This window comes from Dichomitus squalens (genome assembly GCF_000275845.1).
Source record: "Dichomitus squalens LYAD-421 SS1 unplaced genomic scaffold DICSQscaffold_48, whole genome shotgun sequence".
Taxonomy (NCBI): domain Eukaryota; kingdom Fungi; phylum Basidiomycota; class Agaricomycetes; order Polyporales; family Polyporaceae; genus Dichomitus; species Dichomitus squalens.
Window position 1 is genome coordinate 205711 of NW_006766930.1, and position 22884 is coordinate 228594.

Below are 22884 nucleotides of genomic sequence, written 5' to 3' on the forward strand. Positions count from 1 at the left end.
TGGGGCTACCGTTCAGAGATAAGACAATATCTCCGGGTTGGAACGTCCCGGATTTACGTTCCTAATCCGTTCAGATGATGGCGGTCACAAACCGTTCTCATGCATGAGACGAGAAGTTGCGACTCGATTGCAGAGCGGTCGTCCCCAGCATACGGTGGTCCATAACCCTCCCATTCCAGGACGCGTAGCAGTAGTCGATATAGGATTCCAGTGAGTGCTTCGCATACAAGCAAGAGAGTCAGCAAGGGCGGATGGCGCGAACATTACAAGGAAGCACCTGCGAAGCTACTACTGTCTCCAACTATGCCTATGAATGGCCTTGTAGAATACGATGGTATACGATGGCTCAACTTCCATAGTAAAGCGCGAATCATACAGGAAAATCGGCACGCAAATGTGGGGACATGATGCACTGGCACAACCCGACGACCGGTATCTGGAATTGCATCCCATGCCTTCGCCAATCGAAAGAGAAACGCGAGCACCTGGCCAAGTACCGGACCGCTATCACAGATCGGATCCGACTGCGTCCACGACGTACAGCACCTGCTGTGGCCTGACAAATAGTCCTCGCGACTCCGAAGTGGACATGTCGGACACGGCCGGCGATACGCTCCGGAGTCTCTTCGAACGATCGATGCCGAGCTGATCGCCCTCGCGCTTGAGGCTGCCCTTCATCCCGTCCTTTCCGAGCGTGCTCGACCATTCATGTCTCCGCCTCCGAGCCATCGTGTCTTGCCCGAAGTCCCACTCTGACGCAGCCCCGATGTCGAAATAGCGTATGCCACCCCACGTCCCATCGTGCCACGGGCGTCCGTCCAGCTTGTCTCCTGGCCAAGCATCATTCATCGGGACTTCGACGCCCACCCAAGGTCCGAGCTCGCCCTCGACCTCTCCGATATACCTCGCATACGCGCGGAAACGAGCCTTCTTCGATGAGATGATGCAAGGGATGCCAATCTCGAGTGTCGCGCCGCGGGGTTGCTTCGCTGCGGGAGCAGATTCACGAATCGTGTCAGCTGAGCTCTTTCGCTTGAGAGACTCCCGGACCGTCGATACGCTGCTCGAGGAGACGACACTTGCTTGCTTCTCATGAGAGATAGCCGGAGATTTGGCTTTGGCTTTGATCGTCCCAACAACGTCCTCCTCGTCTTCGGGAGGCAGGGGCTTCCCATTCGCCTTCGATGCAGGCGTCGACGACTTGGAGGGCAACGCAGGAGCGTCCGACACCGATCGTGCGGTGGACTTGCGAGTAGCCGTGGACTTGGTCGATATCGTCGAGCGCACGGATGCGGTAGAGGCGGTTCGCTTTGCCACGGGACCAGTCTTGGAGGTGTCAATTGGCTTCCCTCGGACAGATGGTGTAGTCCTTGAGTCCACCGACGGCGGACGCTTAGGTATGCGCGGGGTGCTTGCACCCGTTGTGTGGACACTCGATGTCGACATCGCGGATGATGCAGACGTCTTGCGCGTCCTCCCCACACTACTTGGCGTGAGTTCCGAACGCGCTGTCTCGAACGCGGTGGAGTTCTCGCTTGCTGTGGTAGCGGATGAAGCTCGAGAGGAACCGGACACCGTTCTGGGAGTGGAAGGGCCTGCGCCACCCTTGCGGATAGTCGAAGCAGTCGATCGTGTAGATCTGATTGAGGCGGCCACGGACTTGGGTCGAGGGATTCGATCAACAGCAGCCGTAGAATGTATGGACGACGCAGTGCTCTTCCGTACGCTCGCGGTCGAAAGGCTATTTCGAGGGACTGGGCTTGGACTGGGAGACAAGGGAGACTTTGCTCGTTCCGAGCTCGCAAGGCTGACGCGTGAAATAGAAGGGGTGTTACTAGCAGGAGTGAGTTTCGAATCCGGCCGAAGGCTGCTCGGCGAGAGCGGTACACGACGAGAGACGGTAGTAGTGGTGAGACGTGAGGTCGTGGAGTGCGAGCTGCGCGCGATTGAGCGGATCGACGCAGCGGAGGAGTTTGCGACCTCTCTGCTGCCTGCCACAGACTTGGCAAGGCTGCGTGTCGAATGCAGACTAACGGTTTCCGAATCATCTGCTTTGGATGCAGGCCCATTCCTGACGGTAAGCTTCCCGCCCCTGGCTGTCGAGGATGGGCTCGACGGCATCAGGAGCTCATCTTCGTTTTTGAGGTCCAATTCTGCTCGCGAACGGGTCAGTGCATCAGCAGGCGTCGAGCATAGGAACGCGTGAGTGAACATGCCTTGAGCGATTTCTTGCGCAGCCCAGCTGTGTAGGCCTGCAAAGCCATCGTCTTGTTTCATGGTGAGCCAGCGCCGCCGGATGTAACGCACGATGTCCATGCGCGCTTGCTCGACCTGCACGCGAACGTGCGAGGTTGAGGATAACAAAGCGGCTTCCGGATCGGCCGGGTGGGGTCTCAACAGTACGGAGTCGACGACAGCCTGACGAAGGCGTGTTTGGTCAGCCGAAGGAAGTAAAAGGTCAGAAAAACGAACCTGGTACGCCATCGCGGCGTTCTTCTCGTTGAGCCCCCTGCGTAGAGAGTCGAGTAACATCTCGACCTTTTCGCCATCCTCAAACCTGACACCGTCGGCTTCCATAATCTCGATCCATTCGGGCTGTTCAAAGCACTCTACTGCCCGCGAGCATACGACATCGTCGATCGTCTTGCGCGCAGACAAGACCATGTCTCGCACGGTCTCGCCCCAGGTTTCGATGACAGTATCGAGCTTTTTGAGCGCAGACTGAGATGCCGCTAGGAGCGCGAAGACATTCATCGGTGTCGTGCGCTTACCCAAGCCCTTGAGGAGATTATCGCGGGTCTTCTGGGGTAGCGCAGCGAACTCAGAGGTGCACCAGCCCTCTCCAAAGAGACCGACGAGTGCACGACGAGCGCCACGTTCTAGGTGCGGATTCTTGACGTCCTCAGATACGGAGAATTCGAGCACGCGCGGGGCGCGGCGTGCGCACTGACGACAACGGCAACCCCCTGTACCCCATTTGCCACCAGTGATGGCCTCGTACTCGGAGAATTCGAGGAAGGCATGGAAGAGACCGTGCATCATCTCCTGGACGATGCGCGCTTGAATCTCATCATAGAGGGTGTCGAGACCAAGGTAGGTGGCCGATCGCATGATGTGGAAAGCGGTGTCGAGGTCGAAGGTGCGATGGGAAAATATGAGTGTCCCCGTGTAGATGAATCCGAGCGTAAAGTGAAGAGATGCAGGTGTGAACGGAGGGGAGGGAAGGTTTAGCGTCAAGGGCTCGCCAGGAGTGGATTTGGCAGCCCACTGGAGGAGTTGGGTATTGAAGTAGGGAGATCGAGAGACAAGGATGAAACGGTGAGAAGAGAAGATCGCAGTAGTACTCTCGTGGTTAGTGGATGAAAAGGTCCCGGTAAGGGCGATGCGAACGTCCGAGTAGAGTCGCGATCGCCACATGAACACGAGGTCTTTCCGTAGCTTGTCTAGTCTGGCCTCCTCGCCATCGCCCTCCTCCGAGTTCTCGGCGGCGTCGAAAAGGAACTCGAAAGCGTGGCCAAGAAGGCCCTTTCCGGTGTACAGGTATTCGAGCTCATTGGAGAAGAGTGTTGGGTTGATGTTAGTTGGAAGACGGAGGAGAGCACCAGCATGAGTCGAAGGGGAAGGGGACGTGACACGGAAGGGAGAGGGGGAAGGAGAACGCGAAGGAGAGGAGAAGTCGACGCCAAGAGTCAAGGAGAGTGCAGACTGGGCAGGAAGCGTGCCAGTCGGGGAAGAAGAATATGGCAAGGGGGAGGCGGCTGGAGGAGGCTTGAAGGAAAAATACCGGGCTTGAAAGGACGGCGGTGCACGAGCGTACACGACAGCTGCAACATTGACCTCATGTCAGAGGGCTGATATGATATGCATCGATGAACTCGAAGAGCGAAACACAAGGCAAATGACCACCTCGCCCAATGTAGGTGCTGGCACCGTCGATGGACGAGGAGCAGGACATGAACCGACTGGCTGAGCCAGACAGGTGTGGGAGGAACGAAGTGTGGAGGATGAAGAGAGAGCAGCGGCGACGCACCTTTGTGGCCCCAGACCTCTTCTACTCCGCTACCGCTGTCTGACTGAAGCTCCCATACGACATCTGCGAAGCGGTCCTTTGCGTGATCGAACAAGGACTGAAGGTCGTCTTGCCAGTGGGTAGTCGAGTTTCGCGCTGCCTCGGTGAGGCCTGGCGGAGCAGGAGTTGTCGGGGCCATCGCTGTTTGGACGGAGGGGGCGTGGAGCGTAGAGAGAGAAAAAGAGATGGCTCGGGGAGGCGGGGAAGGGCGTGGGCCCGAGAGGAGGGCGAAAGGGAGGACGGGGAGACGGGGAAGGGGAAGGGGGTATCGGGTGGTGAAGAGAAGAGAGCAGTCGGCAAGCAGCAGCCACCGTCAGGCGACGACGCCGACCCTGGCCCCGTCCGAGCTGCCTGATTTCCCACTCGTCCTCCACGAGGCTCCCTGCTGCGCCCTCCCTCAGCACACAACACTCGTCGTCCACCGGTCTTCTTCGCAACCCCGGTCTTGTCAACGCACACGATTGCTCACCTCAACGACGCGTCCGTCCCACATGCCTCCAATGTAAGCCCGCAGTCCTCTTTCTCCCGTGGTCGCTGACGATGATCCCAGTCGGGACAAGTTCACGATACATTCCAAGGCAGTCGTCTGCCAAGATGTCGAGCTCAAAGGCGACATCACCATCGGTGCCGGCAAGCCACCCATGCCCCTCCCCTGTCCGTTCGCGCGTGCACTCATCCAAGTCTAGGAACGATTGTCCACCCCAAAGCCACTATCTTCGCTATAGCCGGCCCCATCGTCATCGGCTCGGGCTGCATCATAGAGGAGGGTGCGATCATCGTCAACCGGTCCGTCCATTGCCCCCTCCACCTCCCTCTCTCCCTGGGAATTCACCCGTGGTAGGCGCAAGGAAGTCATGCGGATAGGCGACGACAATCTGTTCGAGATCGGTTGCAGTGAGTGCCATCTACTTGCTCTGTCGTCTCGCATGACAGCGATAGGACCGCGGCGTATGCTACGTTCTGTCGCTGCTTGTCTGTGCCCATTTCTTTCACCGCTCAGCCTCCGGCAGACATACTCATGTCCATTTGCAGGGGTCGAGTCGCCCACCGTCGGCAACTGCAACACAGTCTGCACCAGGGCTCGTGTCCACCACACTCTGCGCATGTCTTCATACTGCGTCATTGGAGCAGGAGTGCTCGTCGTACCGACAGAAGATGAGATGCTCGACGACTACACCACCATATACGGTCCCTCTGCTGAACGACGTATCTGGAGCGGCCGCGGCAAGGTCCAGGAGATGGACTTGCGCAGGAAACATGCCGAGTACTTGAGGGAGATGCTCCCCAAGTTCAACCGGCTCAGGCGAGGTGATGGGACGTAGGTGCCCACGCACAGTTGTTTCCACATACACTAAATCATGATTATATGCGTTCATACGACCTACATAGCAGTTGGGTAGGTCGTGTTCAGAGATCTTTCTGTGAATCAATACCATACCTGCGCACCAAAATCTCTGTCGTCAATGAATACTTCCCGGACTGCTCTCATTCCGCGTCTGATATGATTTCATCGTTTGTTCCGGGAAACCGGCTGCGGCAACAATCATCAACGCTGGAATACTCTCCACCAATGACCGGTGAATACGTATCCATAACATGTACAGTCGATACTATACACACTGATGATACGCGACAAACATCAAGCGGAGGAACAGACAATGGTGTCATTGAGGCAACCAGTCCAGAAACAAGTGATGTCTACGGAAATATGGAGTAATGTACGCATCCACTGCGTTCTTGGCTTGGAGTCAGAAACCCCGTCCACAAGGGAAGAGTGGAAGAAAGAAGCTTGATTGACGAGGATGAAAGTTGATATATGCCCCGTTTCCCCTAACCATCAACCACTGAGACAGGATGACGTAGTGAATATGAGGCAAGGACGTCAACGGCCATATCACAAACAAGGTCAGACTAGCACACACGTCAAACTTCGATACACATCGCTAGTACAGACCAACACCGATGTTGTGGATGGTGGATAGTATACATGACATAATCAAGCGCGAAGCTGGGCACGGAGGTTGTTCTCCAAGTTACCCCGGGGACGGATGTACTGGACGTAAGCGCCATCCCTACCGTAGGCGTTAGAATATGCAGCGCATAACAATGAGGAATAATAAACATACTGCAACACGCGCTTCTCCTCCTTGAGCTTGAGATAATCTTCGCGATTCACGTTGGTGAAGCCCCACTTGCGAGAGACAATGATCTTCTGCCGGCCAGGGAACTTGTAACGGGCACGGCGGAGAGCCTCCTGGACGACGGCGGCGTTTGAGTCCTTGGTGCGGATAGAGAGGATGATCTGGCCAATGTTGACACGAGCGACGGTACCGTAAGGCTTGCCCCACGCGCCACGCATGCCGGTCTGCAGACTATTTGATCCACAGAGTGAGTCTCGTGAAAAACGAGGCGTTTGTCGAACGCAGGGAGACGTACCGATCTGCACCAGCGCAGGACAACATCTTGTTGATACGCAGGACGTGGAATGGGTGGACACGGACCCTCAAGTGGAAAGAGTCCTTGCCAGAGGTCTTGGTTACGTACTTGTTGGCGCAGATACGAGCGGCCTCAAGGGCCTCGCTGGAAAGCTGCTCATACTCATCGGAAACGAGATGGCAGCAGTATGGGAACTCGTCTACGGAGGCACGCTTGCGACCAAGATCGAAGATACGAATCTGATCAGATGTGAGTGGGTAAGTAGCTGTGTGACAGTGTATAGCTATCTTAACGAACCTTAGGGTCGGGGACACCGCGGTTGTAACGAGACTTGGGGTAGGGCTTGTTCTTGCAATAGCGGTAGCAACGAGCGGGACGGCGACCCATGGCGACTAGCCTAAGTAAGCAGAGCGGATGTGAGCGTCATCCAAAGTCACAAGAGCGCATCCATCGTCCCGCAGGCGCGATTCCAGCCAGAAACGCGACATATACGCTGGGGAGGATGATTAGGGCCAGCATAACGGGATACTCACGGTGGCGATTGAACAGGGAGAGGTGGGGCAAGCGCACCGACGCTGGGTCCTTATGAACGCGCTGTCCTCTGCAGATGACAAACCCGACGATGAGTAACCCCGGGCGTCTCCTCCACGTGCGCGGCATCCCCCTTTGGTCAGCACGGAGGACTAAGCCCCCTCCCGAAATGGAAACAGCTAGGGGCTGGGCAGAAGTCTGATGATCGGTCCGAGGTTGTCCGCGGCGAGCACTCGCTCCCTTGTACCCAACGCCGACGTTCACTTAATGCTTGAACAACGCTAGCCACAGGATTTTGCTGCAATATCAATTGTCCTTCCTGACCGTTGCGTGTGCTCCCTGCTTGTCATCGACGCCCTTGGTCAGGCGTATCGGACTTGTCCCCCACTTTCTTACCAATCTGCCCGGCTCCGACAGCGCATGAACCGACCGAGTCACCCGCCCAGCCCACTCAAGTCAATCTCACCGTCCTACATCCGTGTACGTACAACATCGTGCTGCTATTTTCACCAAATTAACCCTTCCACAGCCAACTACTATCTTCCCTGCGCTTGCTCGATACCTGATCCTGAGCGGAAATTACCCTCAAGGGCTGGGCATCTCCTTCGACGTCTTTCTCAAGGCACGTCCTCCCCATCCACGAAGACAGCTAAGGACCCTCACTGGGCCCCTGCCTCCCAAGCGCTTCGAACCTCTTCCCATCTTTCCCAGCATCGCATGATGGCTTCTTCAACCGGTTTTGAACTCTCTAGCCACCCATATCTGCTTGCTATGGTCTTTTTTTGTGCCGCAGCTGATTCCACCCTGGGACGCTACCGTATGCTTTCAATTAGCTATAGGTCCTCGAAGGCGTCTCGATGTCCGTCGGTACACATGCCCGGTCCACGTGTGTTCATATGCCCCCCTCTGTCGCCGGCAAGGGCTTCTCCTGCCCGTTCTCCAGCGTTTCTTCTTTCCACGCTGCAGCGTGTCTTTCATATAAGCCTTCCTGCGTCTGTTCCTGCTATCCTTCGGTCTGAGACCAGTCCAGATATGCCACCGATGATCTCTGCAAGCGTGCGCGTCCACACTCAAAAGTCTGGACGTCTTCCGCCACGCGTCCTTGAGTCGTCCTCCGCCCCCACCATCGTACGCCCTTGTCGAGTCAACGGGCTGCATTCATTCCATGTACTACGGCAGCCCTCGGCGTCCTCTCAATGTCTACTATCCTCGACCTATCTCACCTGTCATGTCGCCGGTCTATAGCCCGACGAGCTATTCCGGAAGCTACTACGACCACTGTGCGTAGATCCACCCTGAAGCACACCACACACAGTTGATCAGGTGCGCGCGGCTCTCAGCACCAGAGATGCGCATGGTGCCCCTCTATGGGCCGCAATATGCGCAACCCTTGCCGCAGCCCCCGATGATCTACCGCAATCCGCCCGTGTACTACAATCGTCTTCTGCATCGTTACGATAAGCCATGCTGCAACGACATCTGTTGCGATAGGTGTTGTGACGAATGTTGCGGGTGAGCGTGTTACTTCTACCTCATGCCTATGTACTGATCTTCGATTCGGATCAGTCCCCAGTGTTGCTGTTGAACGGTGCAGCTGTTGCGGTGACGACGACTCACGAATTGTTATTCTTATATGCTGTCCATGCCCATGTAGCTTTTTGTTACCGTGGTTGTTGGGTTGTATCTCACGGACATAGCTAAGTAGGTTGCGTATCGATAGGGGGCATTTTGAGGCTTGAAATGGGTACTAGTTGGCGTCCGTACGACACATGGTGGGCCGCGCGACTTGAGTTTGTGTATTCTTCATATATTATATCGAGCGAGCAACCTGGCGGATTCTGCAGCGGTTTGCTCATGAAAACGTCGTCTGGCTGTCACAAGTAAGAGGCTTGCGCTCATGTCTTTAGAGTGCGCCTGCCCGGTGTATTGATTGTTGCCGTCCGTTGACATATCGGACCGCTGCTCTAGGTCACGTCGGCAGTACCAGTGTCTATCGGTCGGTCGAGCGATCATTGTGACAGACTCATCTTAGAGTGTTGCGGTCCGAATCAGAGATGTGTTCAACAACCAGTTCCTCTCCCTGGTGACCGTCTGTATCCACAAGATGGACTTTGGGTAATCATGCATCGCCATCCATGTTCATTCTCTTCAACAAGGATATCTATCCCCACGAGTCAAAGGTCAAAATGCTAGTTCTATCTAATCAGAGAACCTTCGAGACTGGATAATCACGAATGCCTCGTGGCAGGCGCGCTCGCAATACGGTCATTCAATTTGCATGTCCTCTACTGATTTCGTCAATAGCGGCAGCGGACCATCCTAAACGTGACATCACGAGAAACAAGAGATGTATTCGATGTCAACATGTTGTATATAATGCTATGTAGGTGATATATCAATGTAGGAGTCGTTACGGTGCGACAGAATTGTGGAACAACATGGATCATATATGTACACTACAGTGAATGCGTCGAGAGCGTATTGACATGGTCCAAAAGGCGACAGTACATGCGACGTCGTGGCACACGGGGCGTCGAGCATAATGTATGAGGATAACCTTAGAAGAGAGCACTTCGTTCTCACAACGCGCACCCTGACAACAAGCCCTGAATACTCTCCGCCATCTTGAGGGGGTCGATCGCGAATTGCGCTTGCTCGCTCCCTGGCAACGGCGCATATTTCTCGGAGAAGGGAGCGTCGCTCCCGCCGGTGGCTCGGAACTCGCCTTGGTTGTCCAAAGGGATGAGACCGTCACCAGCAACGGGCGCCAGAAATGCCCACAGCTCATTTACATCGTGGTCGTTTACCGACTCGGCGCCGTAGAATTCTGTACTTCCATAGAGTGCCGGGTCAAAAGCGTTGTCGAACCCGAAGTCGGGGAGCGCTGACGAAGACATGAACCCGTTGTCGCCGTCGACTGGTAAAGATTGACCCTGGAGGAATTGCGCCTGACCAGAATCCGCGACGTGGCCCGAAGACGTGGAGGTGACTGAAGTGAGGAACTCATCGTCAAAGAAGTTGGCCCCCAACGCGGAGTCCGAGAACATATCCGAGTGTGGCTGCGATAACAGCGCGAGAAGTTCTTGTTCAGAAGTGGGGCTGGCACATTCGTCCGGGTTTTCTGTTGTGCTGATCTCGAATTGAGGGAGGCAAATCGCGTTCTGGGTCTCATCATGTTGATGTTCGTCTGGTTCTTGAGCCGAGTCCCAGTCGTCCGCGTCAGAAGGGGTTAGGATGGGACTGGAAGGGGGCAATGGAGACGATGGTGGCAGTCCAAACGTCCGCCGCTTCGGTTGACCGAAGTCGAGGTAATCGGATGGACCATCTTGCGAGCCCACATCGAACTCGCCATCGCTGCTCGCGATAGGGATCGAGTCCAATGGTATGTCAAGATCGTCGGATGGCGGCTCTGCATGATTGCCACCGTGCTGAGCCGCTGAAGGGGCATCAGGAACCGAGCTAGCGCTTCGAGAGCTCGTAGGCTGACCAGAACGTTTAGACGGAGTACGATGACGCCGAACGAGTGAACGAGTAGGAGACATGCTAAATCCGCTATAGAGACTAGGGAGCTTCCGAGGGGTCCGAGGATCGCGGTTCGATTCTGGAGTGAACAGGGAGCCAATGCCATCCTCTGGGGTCGTGGGGTTGCTACCAACCGTTCGTCGCCGATTTGGAGTTGAAGGTGGCTCTATGTTGTCAGATGGTGCAAGCACATTGTGGGAAGATGATGGCGCGAAGGGCATAGGGAAGAGCGATGCCCCTGGAGAGGAGGCGACGACAGGGCGTGGGGGATCGGCAGGAGCACTTGGACTTCCACTGCTGGCGGTACGCGGAGGGGTCAGCGTGGCGGGCCCATGGAAGGTGCGTTCCTCGATACTCTCGGAAGGATTTTTGTAGGTTGTGGCGCGCGACTTGCGAGGTTTGGGGCCCGTGGCTTTCTCTTTCTCCTTCTTGAAGGGACGTTTGCGTGCAGATGTTTCCGAGGGCTCACCCTCTCCGGTGAGAAAGGAACCGTCTGCCGCGCGAGGAAGGGTAGCCGTGGTGGTTCGTGCCCAGTCGGGGACGACATATGGCTTTCGTCGAGCCGACGGGTTCGTGCTAGACGATGACCGTCGTGGAGGGGAAGTAGAAGGCACTACTGCGAATGCACCATGATGGGACGACGTGTTGTCCCAAGCAGGATCAGAAGCTGTGTGCGGTGCCAAACGTGAGCTGTTATCGACTGCGTCGACTGCGCCGTTGGCATGAATACCCCGAGACGAGAGGACTGAGCCGAAGCCAGTCGAGGGCCTTCGCGCAGCCTTGGTTGAGCGTTTGCGTGACGTGTTTCGTTCGCGTTCGCGCTCGCGCTCCTCCATGAAATCACTGAGCGTACGCTTGCGTGGGTTGACGCCAGCTGACTCGACTGAAGACTGGGTCGCGTTCTCGGATGTACTGGCACGACTACGCAGGACTGGCTCGGACTGGTTCAAACGGAGGGCAGAGGTTCTATGCTGAGGAAGCGCAGTCTCTTTTGGCTTCTCCTTCTCATTGCCCTTTCGGCGGAAGGCGACGGGATTGACGTTCTCCTTGTCAAGCACCATGATCTCGTCATCGATAGTATGATCGGTGGTGGGTGGAGAGGAAGCGGACGCGATGACTGCAGGAGGAGATTGGGAGGCTTCCGCGGGGAAACTGGTAGCCGCGGATGAGGGAGCGGTGGCAGACAAGAACGTAAGCGGTGTGTAAGGATCGACATGGACACTTGACGACACGTGGGTCACGGAGACAGAGGGCGAAGGAACTGTAGCCGAAGGTGCGACAGAGGGAGCGGCTGAAGAAAGCAGCGCTCGGATCATCTGCACCAGTTCAGGGCTCGGCTCTGAATTGGAGGACGTGGAGTCGATGGAGCCGATGAGAGAGAGGAGTCGTTGGTGATTCTCTTGAGAGCCAGCGAGAGCGGCGAGGAGGACTTGCGCGGGTATCCCCTGAGACGCAGATTGCGGCGCGACTGAGGGTGGTTCCAAAGGGTGGACTGCGGGTAGAGACATAGTAAGGTTCGGCAGGGTCGAGAGTTGTGAGGGTGTGTCTTGCTTCACAGGAGGGAGGACGGTAGGAAGAAGAGACGGGTTGAAACCCGAAAGCAAAGGGTCCTGGATGACGGGCGGTGTCAGATGGTCACTGGCCTTTAGCTTTTCTTGTGCGGGCCACCTGAGTGGATCAGTGGTGAAAAGGGCGCCATGAGTGCGTTTGGTAGGCTTCCTGTCTGGGACAGACGAGTTTGCACGAGAAGGCGGAGGCCGAGGGAACTGGAAGGGAAGGTAGGGGATCAGTGGGAAAGAAAATTGAGAAGACAAAAGGAAGATGGGCACCTGTTTGAGGGAGAAGATGACCTCGATTGAATCGGGATAGATACCATCGGAACAGAGAGTGCCGAGGATGAAGGGGGAGTTGTCATTGGTGAGGGCGTCAGACAACCAACCGTGGCCAACGGCAACGGTAGGGGGAGGGGCTGAGAGAGAGGAGAATGGCATGCGTAGGTCTTTGGTATGTGGAGGAAGTTTAGACTAGGCGGATTTAGTTGTCGAGGGAGGAGACTCACGGGACTCGATGGGATCAATGACGTAGACGGTGAAGTCGCGGGAGGCGGCGGGGACCACTTCGGGACTTGAGAACGGCGTATTGATGAGCACAGAGGAGATAGAAACGAGAGAAAGAAAGACAGACCTAGATTGACATACGACATGGAGACAGGGACGGAGAGGGATCTTGCCGTAGATGGGTTGGGAGTCTGGGGAGAGATGGGGAGGGCGTGGTGGAATGATCTGAACTTCGTATGCGGTAGCGGTACGAGCGAGAATATAGGGCTCGGCGGAGTTGATGGTGTAGAGGACGCGAACTGGGGAAACTGAGGGTGAGTGGGGAGTGAAGGCTGGGGGTGGTTAGGACATACTGGCGAGGCTACGAGTCTCCATACTGTCTTGACGCGTGCATAGAAGATCTGTGTCGCAGCAATAAGCGACAAACACACGCGGGGTGAGAGTGAGGTGGAGGAAGAGGAGGTGGTGGTGGAGGAGGAGGAGGAGGAGGAGGAGGAGGACGGCGACGACAGACCAGCGTGAACCCGCGTAGGCGCCCCGCCACGCTTGGGCGTCTCCTCATTCTAGCGCCCAATACCTCATTCAACGCGTCGGGGTCACGTGCACCGCGTGGACGCGTCGTCTGTCCCGAGGACACTAGACTCCTCGTACTCACGTCCTCATACTCACATCCTCATACTCACGTCCTCATACTCACGTCCTCATACTCACATCCTCATACTCACATCCTCATACTCACGTCCTTACATATATATGGGTCCTTACACTCGCACACTCGGCCTCCTACAGCAAAGATGGCGGTGTGCATATGCTATACTGTAATATTCAATCTACCCCAGCCTCGCCTTCTTCCGCGACGGCCCTCCCCCTCCGCTCACACTAGCAAAGCTCGCCGCACTCCCTGCCTTCCCCGACTGGTTCGAGTGCGAGTGCGACAGCTGCTGAGACAGATGTGCCTGCGCAGTCGCCTGCATCTGCGACACCTGCCCCTGCACATGAGACCCCCCCGCCCCCAGTGGCATCATCGACGGCGCGTCGTCCTGCGTAATCCGCCGGTGCGGCGGCACACGCTCAGCCGACAGCGATACGAACGCGCTGCAAATAACATTCAGTCACCGTCTGACCTAATCCACCCATGCTCGCAAGAACGTACTTTCGAGTAGGCAACGGTTCCTCTCGGAACCACCGGTGCTGCAGCGCCTCCCCCGCCGTCAGCCGCTTGTCTGGATCGTACGCAAACAGCTCTTTCAACAGCTGCGCCCCATTAGGCATCCGAGACTGACACCACTCTTGCAACCGGTTGCTGTAACTGCACACCACCCGTCCGTCAGTACAATCACTGACACTTCCAGCCCAACGATCGTCTTACTGGTCTAAACGCTTCATGCCGTCGTATTCCGGAAGGTCCTTGACCTTTGGCCACTCGCGTTCTGTTTACAAACCATCATCTTCTACCAGTCCTTGAGCAACAGCGTGCGCCACTTACCTGACGGCGTGCCCAATATCTCGAAAATCTTCAGCAACTGGTCCTTCTGGAACGGCACGTTCTTTTTCGAGTCCAGCTTCGCCTCCTCTCCCTTGAATATCGGACGCAGGCTCGCCAACTCCGCCATCACACATCCCACCGCCCAGATGTCCACCGCCTTGTTGTAATGTTTCGCACCGAGCAGCAGCTCCGGCGCGCGATACCAGATCGTCACCACCACCTTGTCGCCCGCCACCAGCGGCATGAGAGGCTGATGGGTCAGCCGTGCCAGACCCAGGTCCCCGATCTTGACCACGCCGGACGAGGTGATCAAGATGTTCGCCGGCTTGAGGTCGCGATGAATGATGTGTGCATCATGCAGGTACAACAGGCCGTTCAACAGCTGGTACGTCAGCGACTTGAGAACCGCCACCGAGATGGACTGCCGCAACGTTTGCGAGTGGTGGTGTATAACTTGCTGCAGGAGGCCTCAGCTTCTCATCAGGATGCGCAAGATTTGACCTTGGAACGTACCAAAAAGTCGTGCTCGGCATACTCGAACACCATGTAGATAGACTTGTCTTCCAGAATGACTTCCTTGAGCGCAACGACGTTTTCGTGCGTGATCTCCCTGTTCAACTGACCCTCTTCTGTGAATAGAAAGGCACAGGAGGATGAAGGAACGAAGACGGACGGCGATCTCACGAATTGCACTTTGGCTGATGCCGGTATACGTCACGACGTCTCCCTCCTTGTCGGGCTTGAACTTCTTGATGGCATGTATTCGCCCGTCGACGTCCTTGCTCTGCGCCTTGTAGACTCTGCCATACGTCCCGGAGGAGATGAAGCCGAGGATGGTGTACTTGTCCGTTACCCGCTTGCGAGCGCTGTCGCGCTTGGCGCGGTAGAGTCGCATAGGGTCAGACACGAGCAGGTTGTGATCCATCGGTCGCGTGGAGCAGTAAGAGTGCAGAGAGCGCGAGGGCCGAGGGTGTCTAGCATGGCGGACGAGCAGAAGCGGAGCAAGAGCCGTCTCGTCCGGGACGCCCGTCGACTGACCTTGCATTCGCACCACTTGCTCGCTCACAAGCTCTCCTCACCCGCTAGCCTTTGCAACATTCACCTTGTACTCAACTGTCTGCCAACATGGCGGTCTCACAAGACAGCTTCATGTTCACGGTCGGCAAGCTCGGTAGGTCCCCTCTCTTCCCTTCGCTGCCGAAAGTCGCTCAATGTTTCCAATGCAGATGCCGGTATGGCGGTACGCAGGCCTCTCGCTCCCCATCGCGCATTCTCTAAACATATCACCGTAGATTCTTCTCGGAGAGCGCGCACACCTCATCGAGTTCCCTTCGCTGCTGCTACCGCCTGGCGTCTCTACGGGGTCCATTGTGAACATATCCGTCCAGAGGAATGTTACCGAGGAGAAGAAGAGGGAGAACGAGTTCTGGAGCCTTCAGAACGATATCCTTGATGAATTTGGCACAAAGACTCCAGAGAATCCCAGGCTTGAGGTACGCCACCATCGCTTGTAACGTATAGCACTGTCTACATGCACTCGCAGCTGCGCAACGTCACCCAAACCTCTGTTACCCTCGAGTGGCCCCGGCTCGAGCTTGCTACCGCTAAACTCCGTTCTCTCGACCTCTACCGCGATCGCCAGCGCGTCGCGGCGATCCCATCGCCCCTCACCAACACCTCCACCAAAGTCTCTGGTCTGCAGCTTGATACCGAGTATACCTTCCAGCTCGTTCTGCGTACCACCGCTGGCGTCTACCCTTCCAACCTCCTCCGCGTGCGCACACACACCATGACCGACACCTCTGGGATCTCTGTCTGCTTCGGGACGGTCGAGGACGAGGTGCTGCTCGAGAACGCCAAAATGGCTCTCGGAGAGATGGGCGCAAAGTGGAGCGACAAGATCCAGATCGATACCACTCACTTCGTCTGCACTACTCCCGCTGCGACGCCCAGCGGCGCACAAGCGACGAGTGGCATAGTCACTGGACCCGGAGTCGAGTACCAAAAGGCCCTCCAGCTCAGCATACCCGTGGTCCAGCCGCAATGGATCCTCGCCTGCCACACAGAGAAGAAGTGAGTCCACCGCCTTGTCTCCTTGCGAGCTGATGTTCAACAAGGGGTATGGCCAGGATGATGCCCATCCGTCCCTTCTACCTCGGCGAGAGCCCATCGTCGCCTTCCCACTTCCGCCCGCAGTCCATGTCTCAGGCGAACCTGTCCTCTCCCTCGCAGCGAAGCGCGAACTCCTCGCCCACCCAGCAGAAGCACGCCATCAACCGCCAGTCCATGCCTCCTCAACGCGTGTCCGCAGCCTCTCCGCCGACCGTTTCGCCCAGTCAAACGTCTGCGCCGACGAGCTCGCGCAAGATTCCCGAAGAGCACGAGCCCGTCGAGGAAGAGGAAGAGGACGACGACGATCGGCCCGGCCGGGTGCGCAAGGGCACGATGAGCAAGAACTTCCGCTTCCCGTCGCCCAACCCGGCTCAGCCCCCACCTCCCGTCCCGGCGGTTCCCCCATCGATGTCCGTCACCTCCGCGGGCGAGGAGGCGTCTGCTCCGAGCGCACCTGCAAAGCGGGAGAGCGTCAGCGCGTCGACGGATGATGATGGCGAGTTGACAACCGTCGATGTCGTTGCGCCGTCTAGCGTGGAGGTCCCGCCGCCTCCGCCTGTGGAGAAGGAGCGGCCGTTGGGAAGCGCAAACGACCTCGATGATGACGTTGGAGAGACGGAAGAGATTTCGCTGAACTGAGATCTCCTGCTTGCGGCGCCAACTTATGTATCTAACCATCTGGTGGTTGTTGGAATGGACGGCCAAGTCTTGACTGCGAACATTGCGCATGAATGCACCCGCTGTAATTGCGAGGATTGCCATATCAAAGCCCCTCTCTGGCCGCTCAAGCTAACGTCGCAAGCGCAGTGTCACGCCACCCGGTGCAATCTCGAGCCCGCACGTAATTGCCGCGGCAAGTGAGAGCGATCGGCCTCTTTCTTCCGCGGCCCATCTGGCATCGCCACCTTGGGCCCCTCTCCGGCCATCGAGTCTCACCTGGCTCCGTGCCCCACGATCGGCTCCTGACCGAGATAGGATGAAATGTGTACGCCAACGGTGGTTTACGTTGCTGGCACCGGCGGTTGGAGAAGTTGGATTGTTATAGGTACAATCTACACACGACTTTACTTCTTCGTCCGATCACAGCCTGGCGAGCCCTCGTGTCATCGACTTCTGTCTTGCCAAGGCCACCATCCGCGCACTACAAACGGTCTACGAGCGGAGTAGAGCCTGTCAGTGCACCGCGAGTGAACGAGCCAAGCGACGGATACTGACTCGTGTTGCCAAGATCGGCGTTGGCTTCCTTGACACGCTGAACTAGGGTCTTCTCGCCCTCGCGAACCCATACACGCGGGTCGTAGTACTGCACGAAGCGTCAACGGCATGTCCCCCGGCCGAGACATCAGCGCAGACGCGTACCTTCTTGTTCGGCTTGTCAGCGCCTTCGGGGTTCCCGACCTGAGTTTGCAGGTATCCCGACTTGTTCTGGATAAAGTCCTATAGGCGCATATAGCCGTGAGCGGGACGTCAAGGTTCCACCGCACAGGGTACTGACGCGGATGCCGGTGAGGTACGCCCACTGAGTGTCGGTGTCGACGTTCATCTTGACGACGCCATTCTGGACGGCGGTCTTGATCTCCTCCTTGGTGGAGCCAGAGCCGCCGTGGAAGACGAGGAAGAGGGGTTTCTTCTTGCCGCCGCCGAGCTTCTCCTCGGCGTAAAGCTGGTGCTTGTTGAGGAGCTCGGGGTGGAGGCGGACGTTACCGGGCTTGTAGACACCGTGGACGTTGCCAAAGGCGGCGGCGATGGAGAAGTTAGGGCCGATCTTGGACAGGGCAGTGTAGACATCCCAGATGTCCTCCGGCTGGGTATAGAGCCTGGAGTTGTCGACGCCGGTGTTGTCGACACCATCCTCCTCACCACCGGTGATGCCGATCTCCATCTCGAGCCAGAGGCCAAGGGGGGCCATGCGCTTGAAGTACTTGACGCAGGTGTCGATGTTCTCCTCCTTGGACTCCTCGGAGAGATCAAGCATGTGTGAGGAGAAGAGAGGCTCCTGGTGCTGAGCAAAGTATTCCTCGTCTGCCTTGAGCATGCCGTCGAACCAGGGGAGGAGCTTCTTGGCGCAGTGGTCCGAGTGGAGGACTACGGGTCTAGAGAGAAGGGATGAGTGAGCAGCGGCAAAGTGAAGAGGAGAATGAAACGTACACGCCGTATTCCTTGGCTACGGTGCGAACGTGGTGGGCGGCGGCGATGGCACCGGCGATGGAGGCTTGCTGCTTGTCATTGGGAAGACCCTTTCCGGCGAAGAATGCGGCGCCGCCCTGGGAGACCTGGATGATGATGGGGGCCTTTATGTCGCTGGAAACGCAGATGAGAAGGATGGAAGGGGGCAGGGGATGGAAAGGGTGCGGACCGCGCAGCTTCAAGTACGGAGTTGGCGACGGATGAGGAGGTGACGTTCTAGAGGAAGGGAGGATTGAGGGCGTGTGAGACAAATGGAGGGACAAAACTTACGATGGCCTGTGGATGGTACGATGGAATACAAGGTCTAGTGTGAGCGGCGGGGCAAGAATGGAGAGGAAAAAGGACGTACGGGGATGGCGAACTAAAGGAGAGAATGGTGAGTAGAGAAGGAGAGGGGCGAGGGAGGAGAGATGGTACCTGGTTCTGCTTTGCGTACTCGAAGAGCTTGCGGACGTTGTCGCCAGTCAAGACGCCGGGCTATAGATGGACGAGATGAGGAGATAGGAGGGGAATATAGGGGTCGAGATGACGCACAGGAACGATATCGAGGACACCCATGGCGAGCTAAAGTGAGCAGGGAGAGCTGGAGAGAGGTGGACGATGGAGAGAGAGATGAGAAGGGAGGCGACGCGAGAAAGTGGGCATACATACCGGAATCGATGACGATGGCGCATCGGGTAAACGATCTCCGAGGGAGGTGGGACGACTCGTCCCGTCCTGGCCCTGGGCCTCGCCGTCCGGAGCGCGTCCTGTACAGTGGGGGCGACGGCACATGTTTTCCAACAATGGGTGGTGGACGTGCGTCCCGCTCTCGCGGCCCGGGCTGGGGTCAAGCTTGCGAGCTTGCCGGCCGTTGGGCGCACGTCGTCGTCGAGGGCCAAGCCGTCGGCCATCTCGGTCGCCGAGATCGTTGTTCGCAGCCGGCGGCGCTCGAGAGAGGGGCTGGGTGACTTACGGCAAGCTGTACTCCGTCGCGCCACGATCACGGGGAGCAGTGGGAGAACGAGCTCGCGGTGGGGGCGCGAGGATGACGGAGAGAACGACATCGAGGACGGAGGCCCAGGGGCGAGTGCGAAAAGAGCGGAGGCACCCACTTGGCTTGCCTCGAGGCCGATTGGCTCCTGTCCCCCACACTTCTCTCCCGATTTGGTATCCTGTGGAATGACAGAAATGGTGGACACACCTCCTCGACATCCTTTCCTCCTCCTCCCAGCCCCGCCGCCGCCCCAGCCTCAGCCTTTGCCAGCTAGCAGCCCTCTCCGCCCGCCTGTCCCCACGACTCACTCGCAAAGTCGTCGCCCGACTCTCCCGCGGCCTCCTCCCCGCGCCGTCCGCCCCAATGCCCTTTTCCCGCTATCTCCAGTCCAGCGAGCGCGACGGCCAAAACAACGACCAAGACGACGACATCGACCACCACTTCTCCTCTGCAGTCCACTTCCAGCTTCCCAACCTCATCTTTAACGCCCCCACCGTTCCCCCAGGCGGCGGTGCAGAAGCCCTCCCAGCCGGTCTCTATCCCCCCTCCTCTTCCCTTTCCTGGTTCTCCTCCTCCGATGGCTACCACTCTCCCTTGTTCGTCCTCTCTCCCCCTCCTCCTCCTCATCAGCTTACTCACCACCTCTTTGCAGCCCCCAGGTCGCCTCGTCCTCCTACCATCATCACCCTCCCTCCGCCTCTTCATCCCCCCAGTCCATCTCCTCCACCGCCTTCCCCATCTCCCATCTTTCTCCACAGTTTCCAAACCCCGTATCCCCCCACCATCCCCAGCACCCTCCCTTCTCTCACCAGATCCCTCTCTCCGTCCCCTCCGCCCTCGGCCTCCCCATCTACTCCGCCTCCGGCTTCGACCTCCTCTCTCTCCTCTCCCGTGTCGTCACCAGGCCTTATCCCAAGATCTACCTCGGTCCTGTAGACCTCTCCTGTGCTTTCGTCGTCACAGACACCCGCCGCTTCGACGCCCCCATAGGTACGCCCCGTCCCTCCCTCCAGTCCCGCTGCCTTGTCTCATCATCTTTCTCCCAGTATACGCATCCCCGTCCTTTCTCAAACTCACCGGCTACGAAGAGCACGAAGTCATCGGCCGCAATTGCCGCTTTCTCCAGGCTCCCGCCGGTCTCATCCAGCGCGGCCACGAACGCTTGCACACGTCCAGGGAAGCCGTCGCCCACATGCGCAAGAACATCGTCGCCGACAAGGAGTGCCAAGTCAGCATCATCAACTACCGCAAGGACGGCTCCGCCTTCATCAACATGGTCTCCGTCATCCCCCTCCGCGGCGGCGTCTACAACTCCCCAGACGAGACAGACGACATCGTCTATCACGTCGGCTTTCAGGTCGATCTCACAGAGCAGCCAAAGTCCATCCTCAGCAAGCTCAAGGACGGCACTTACGTCGTCAACTACTCCGACAAGCCCGTCTTGCCCACCAACGTTTCTTCCCGCGACTGGCGCACGTCCTCGATCACCATGCGCGGCGTGTCCAAGGATCTCCGTGCCCTCCTCGCCGACTCGGCCTTTACCTCTTCCTTTGAGCTCTCCACATCCACTCACGCTTCTACCGCTATCGCTCTCTCCAGCAGCCCGTCCGAGCCCATCTCGCTCGACCCCTACGACGGCAACAAGCCTCTGCACATGTTCCTCCTCGACCGCTCTCCCGACTTCCTCCACGTCGTCTCTCTCAAAGGCGCATTTCTCTACGTCGCCCCCGCGGTGCGCCACGTCCTCGGCTACGATCCCGACGAGCTCGTCGGGCGCTCTCTTGCAGAGTTCTGTCACCCGGCGGACTGCGTCCCTCTCATGCGCGAGCTCAAGGAAGCGTCTGCTACCCCTGGACCTTCCCTGCTCACCACTGGCGCCCCTTCAGCTCCCACAGGCCCACCGTCGGCGGCGAACCCCACCAGCCCCGATACCTCATCGCAGGCGTCCCCCCAAGCCGCCCCCCGCGCGGTCGATCTCCTTTTCCGCATGCAAGCCAAAGGCCGAGGCTATGTCTGGGTCCAGTGTCGAGGACGTCTCCACGTCGAGCCCGGTAAGGGTCGCAAGGCCATCATCCTCAGCGGCCGGCTCAGGCATATGTCCTACCTCGAGTGGGGGCCGATCTCACGCGCAGGAGGACTAGTCACGCCCGTTCCCCCGGCCACGTCCACTCCGCTCGTGGACGGACCCGACGGAGAGTCAGAGGACCGGCCCCCCGAGCGCGAATTCTGGGGTCTGCTGAGCTCCAACGCTACGTTCCTGTACGTCGGCGCTGCCGTTCGCGACGTCCTCGGCTGGGGTGCCGGAGAGGTGATCGGCAAGCCGTTGGCAGATTTCGTCAGCGGGAGCTCCGCGCAGGAGGTCCATATGGCCATCGATGTCGAGATGGCCAAGGTTCTCCTCGCCTCCGGGCCTAGCGCTGGAAGCGAGAGCGCCGGTCTCGCCTGCGACGTCCTCACCAAGGACGGGAACCCCATCTCCGTCCACCTCGTCCTCTACCGCTCTCAACCGCAGCAGAGCGTCCCCGCCGGATTTCCCACTGGCCAACCGGTCGGCGGCGGAGGCGAGCCGTCCACGCAACCGCCGATCGTTTGCCAGATCAAGCGATGCGAAGGCAGCGCACCGCCGCCGACGAGCGACGTCGTCCACCCTCTCCGCGAGAGCGTCTTTGACGAGACCGACCTCGACCGCTCGAGCAGTTGGCAGTACGAGCTCCAGCAGCTCAAATTCAAGAACCAACGGCTCGCGGACGAGGTCGCCTCCCTCGAAGCTGGCGTCACCAAGAGGTACCGCAAGAAACAAACCTCGATCGCTCTCGAGCCGTCGTCCAGCCTGAGCTCAGCCGTGGCCGCCAGGGCGCCCGCGGGACAGAGGATGAACGTCGCCTATGCGCCCCACTCGCATCCGTCCTCCAGCGTGCCTCCATCGGGGCCGCTGAACGTCCGCTTTGTCTCGGGCGTCTCCCATCCCGCCCCGTCTCAATCGTCACGTCCTCATCGTGTTCCAGCTCCTGCCCCGGTGTCGCAAGCGACTCACTCTGCCATGCTCCCCCGCGCATCTCAAATGTTCCCGCCTCAGCCCCATCCGTCGTTGCAGCAGCATATACCGCAGCCCACGTTGCCAGTCTCGGCGCAAGTCTCGCGCGGATACAAGCAGCAGGAATCCAACATGTACTTGCCGCCGCCGATACCTCAGTCCACCGACTCTTCTCTCCACGCATGGAGTGCCTACCATCCCGAGGGCGCGGACCCCGGCGTCATTCCGGGCGGCCTCCAGCAGCCTCCCGTGAGCTTCAACGTGATGCCCATGAAGCGTCCTTGGGACAACTCCTTCCGCGACTCCGGAGGTGGTGGCGTGTGAGGCCAAAAATTCGGTAGAATCCTGCTGGTCTCGTCGTAACTCGTCGCTATCGTTTCGTCGCATCCTCGTGCTATCATTTGTCCGCAGTCACTCGCACTCGCCCCTCAGGTCGATAAATATCAGTATAATCACCCCGCTGCCACACATTGC

At 58.1% G+C, this 22884-nt stretch overlaps 7 protein-coding genes across 7 annotated transcripts; 1 reads left to right on the plus strand and 6 right to left on the minus strand.

Moving 5' to 3' along the window:
* Positions 1-160: 160 nt before the first annotated feature.
* DICSQDRAFT_163225 (uncharacterized protein) lies at positions 161-5511 on the minus strand. Its single transcript, XM_007369400.1, has 7 exons — positions 5102-5511; positions 4756-4963; positions 4620-4699; positions 4031-4571; positions 2473-3824; positions 2217-2418; positions 161-2153 (listed from the first exon to the last, which is right to left on the minus strand). Exons 4-7 carry the CDS (start codon positions 4206-4208, stop codon positions 508-510), a joined length of 3378 nt encoding a protein of 1125 aa, XP_007369462.1. The 5' UTR covers positions 4209-4571; positions 4620-4699; positions 4756-4963; positions 5102-5511; the 3' UTR covers positions 161-507.
* A 98-nt stretch (positions 5512-5609) lies between these two features.
* On the minus strand, positions 5610-7045 carry DICSQDRAFT_91707 (60S ribosomal protein L10). Its single transcript, XM_007369401.1, has 5 exons — positions 6803-7045; positions 6506-6744; positions 6196-6441; positions 5992-6141; positions 5610-5913 (listed from the first exon to the last, which is right to left on the minus strand). Exons 1-4 carry the CDS (start codon positions 6890-6892, stop codon positions 6066-6068), a joined length of 651 nt encoding a protein of 216 aa, XP_007369463.1. The 5' UTR covers positions 6893-7045; the 3' UTR covers positions 5610-5913; positions 5992-6065.
* A 2420-nt stretch (positions 7046-9465) lies between these two features.
* DICSQDRAFT_157147 (uncharacterized protein) lies at positions 9466-11457 on the minus strand. The gene has a single exon (XM_007369402.1). The coding sequence runs from the start codon at positions 11392-11394 to the stop codon at positions 9616-9618; it is 1779 nt and encodes a 592-aa protein (XP_007369464.1). The 5' UTR covers positions 11395-11457; the 3' UTR covers positions 9466-9615.
* On the minus strand, positions 11451-12557 carry DICSQDRAFT_182967 (uncharacterized protein; the record flags this gene model as incomplete). The annotated part of the gene is made up of 2 exons (XM_007369403.1): positions 12388-12557; positions 11451-12324 (listed from the first exon to the last, which is right to left on the minus strand). Coding segments are annotated over exons 1-2 (1035 nt in total), but the record flags the coding sequence as incomplete, so codon positions are not given.
* Positions 12558-13356: 799 nt separating this feature from the next.
* Positions 13357-15089, minus strand: DICSQDRAFT_91710 (kinase-like protein). Its single transcript, XM_007369404.1, has 6 exons — positions 14775-15089; positions 14615-14719; positions 14102-14558; positions 13985-14045; positions 13769-13924; positions 13357-13710 (listed from the first exon to the last, which is right to left on the minus strand). Exons 1-6 carry the CDS (start codon positions 15024-15026, stop codon positions 13446-13448), a joined length of 1296 nt encoding a protein of 431 aa, XP_007369466.1. The 5' UTR covers positions 15027-15089; the 3' UTR covers positions 13357-13445.
* A 98-nt stretch (positions 15090-15187) lies between these two features.
* Positions 15188-19861, minus strand: DICSQDRAFT_140000 (fructose-bisphosphate aldolase). The gene is given in 13 exon segments (XM_007369405.1): positions 15188-15272; positions 15328-15341; positions 15394-17365; positions 17429-17516; positions 17573-17650; positions 17709-18306; positions 18362-18514; positions 18570-18616; positions 18727-18732; positions 18750-18761; positions 18818-18877; positions 18935-18984; positions 19052-19861. 10 exon segments carry the CDS (start codon positions 18956-18958, stop codon positions 17355-17357), a joined length of 1077 nt encoding a protein of 358 aa, XP_007369467.1. The 5' UTR covers positions 18959-18984; positions 19052-19861; the 3' UTR covers positions 15188-15272; positions 15328-15341; positions 15394-17354.
* DICSQDRAFT_91716 (uncharacterized protein) lies at positions 19740-22867 on the plus strand (the record flags this gene model as incomplete). Its single annotated transcript, XM_007369406.1, has 3 exons — positions 19740-19976; positions 20135-20366; positions 20423-22867. The coding sequence occupies 3 exons, from the start codon at positions 19740-19742 to the stop codon at positions 22732-22734; spliced, it is 2781 nt and encodes a 926-aa protein (XP_007369468.1). The 3' UTR covers positions 22735-22867.
* Between the last annotated feature and the right edge of the window lie 17 nt (positions 22868-22884).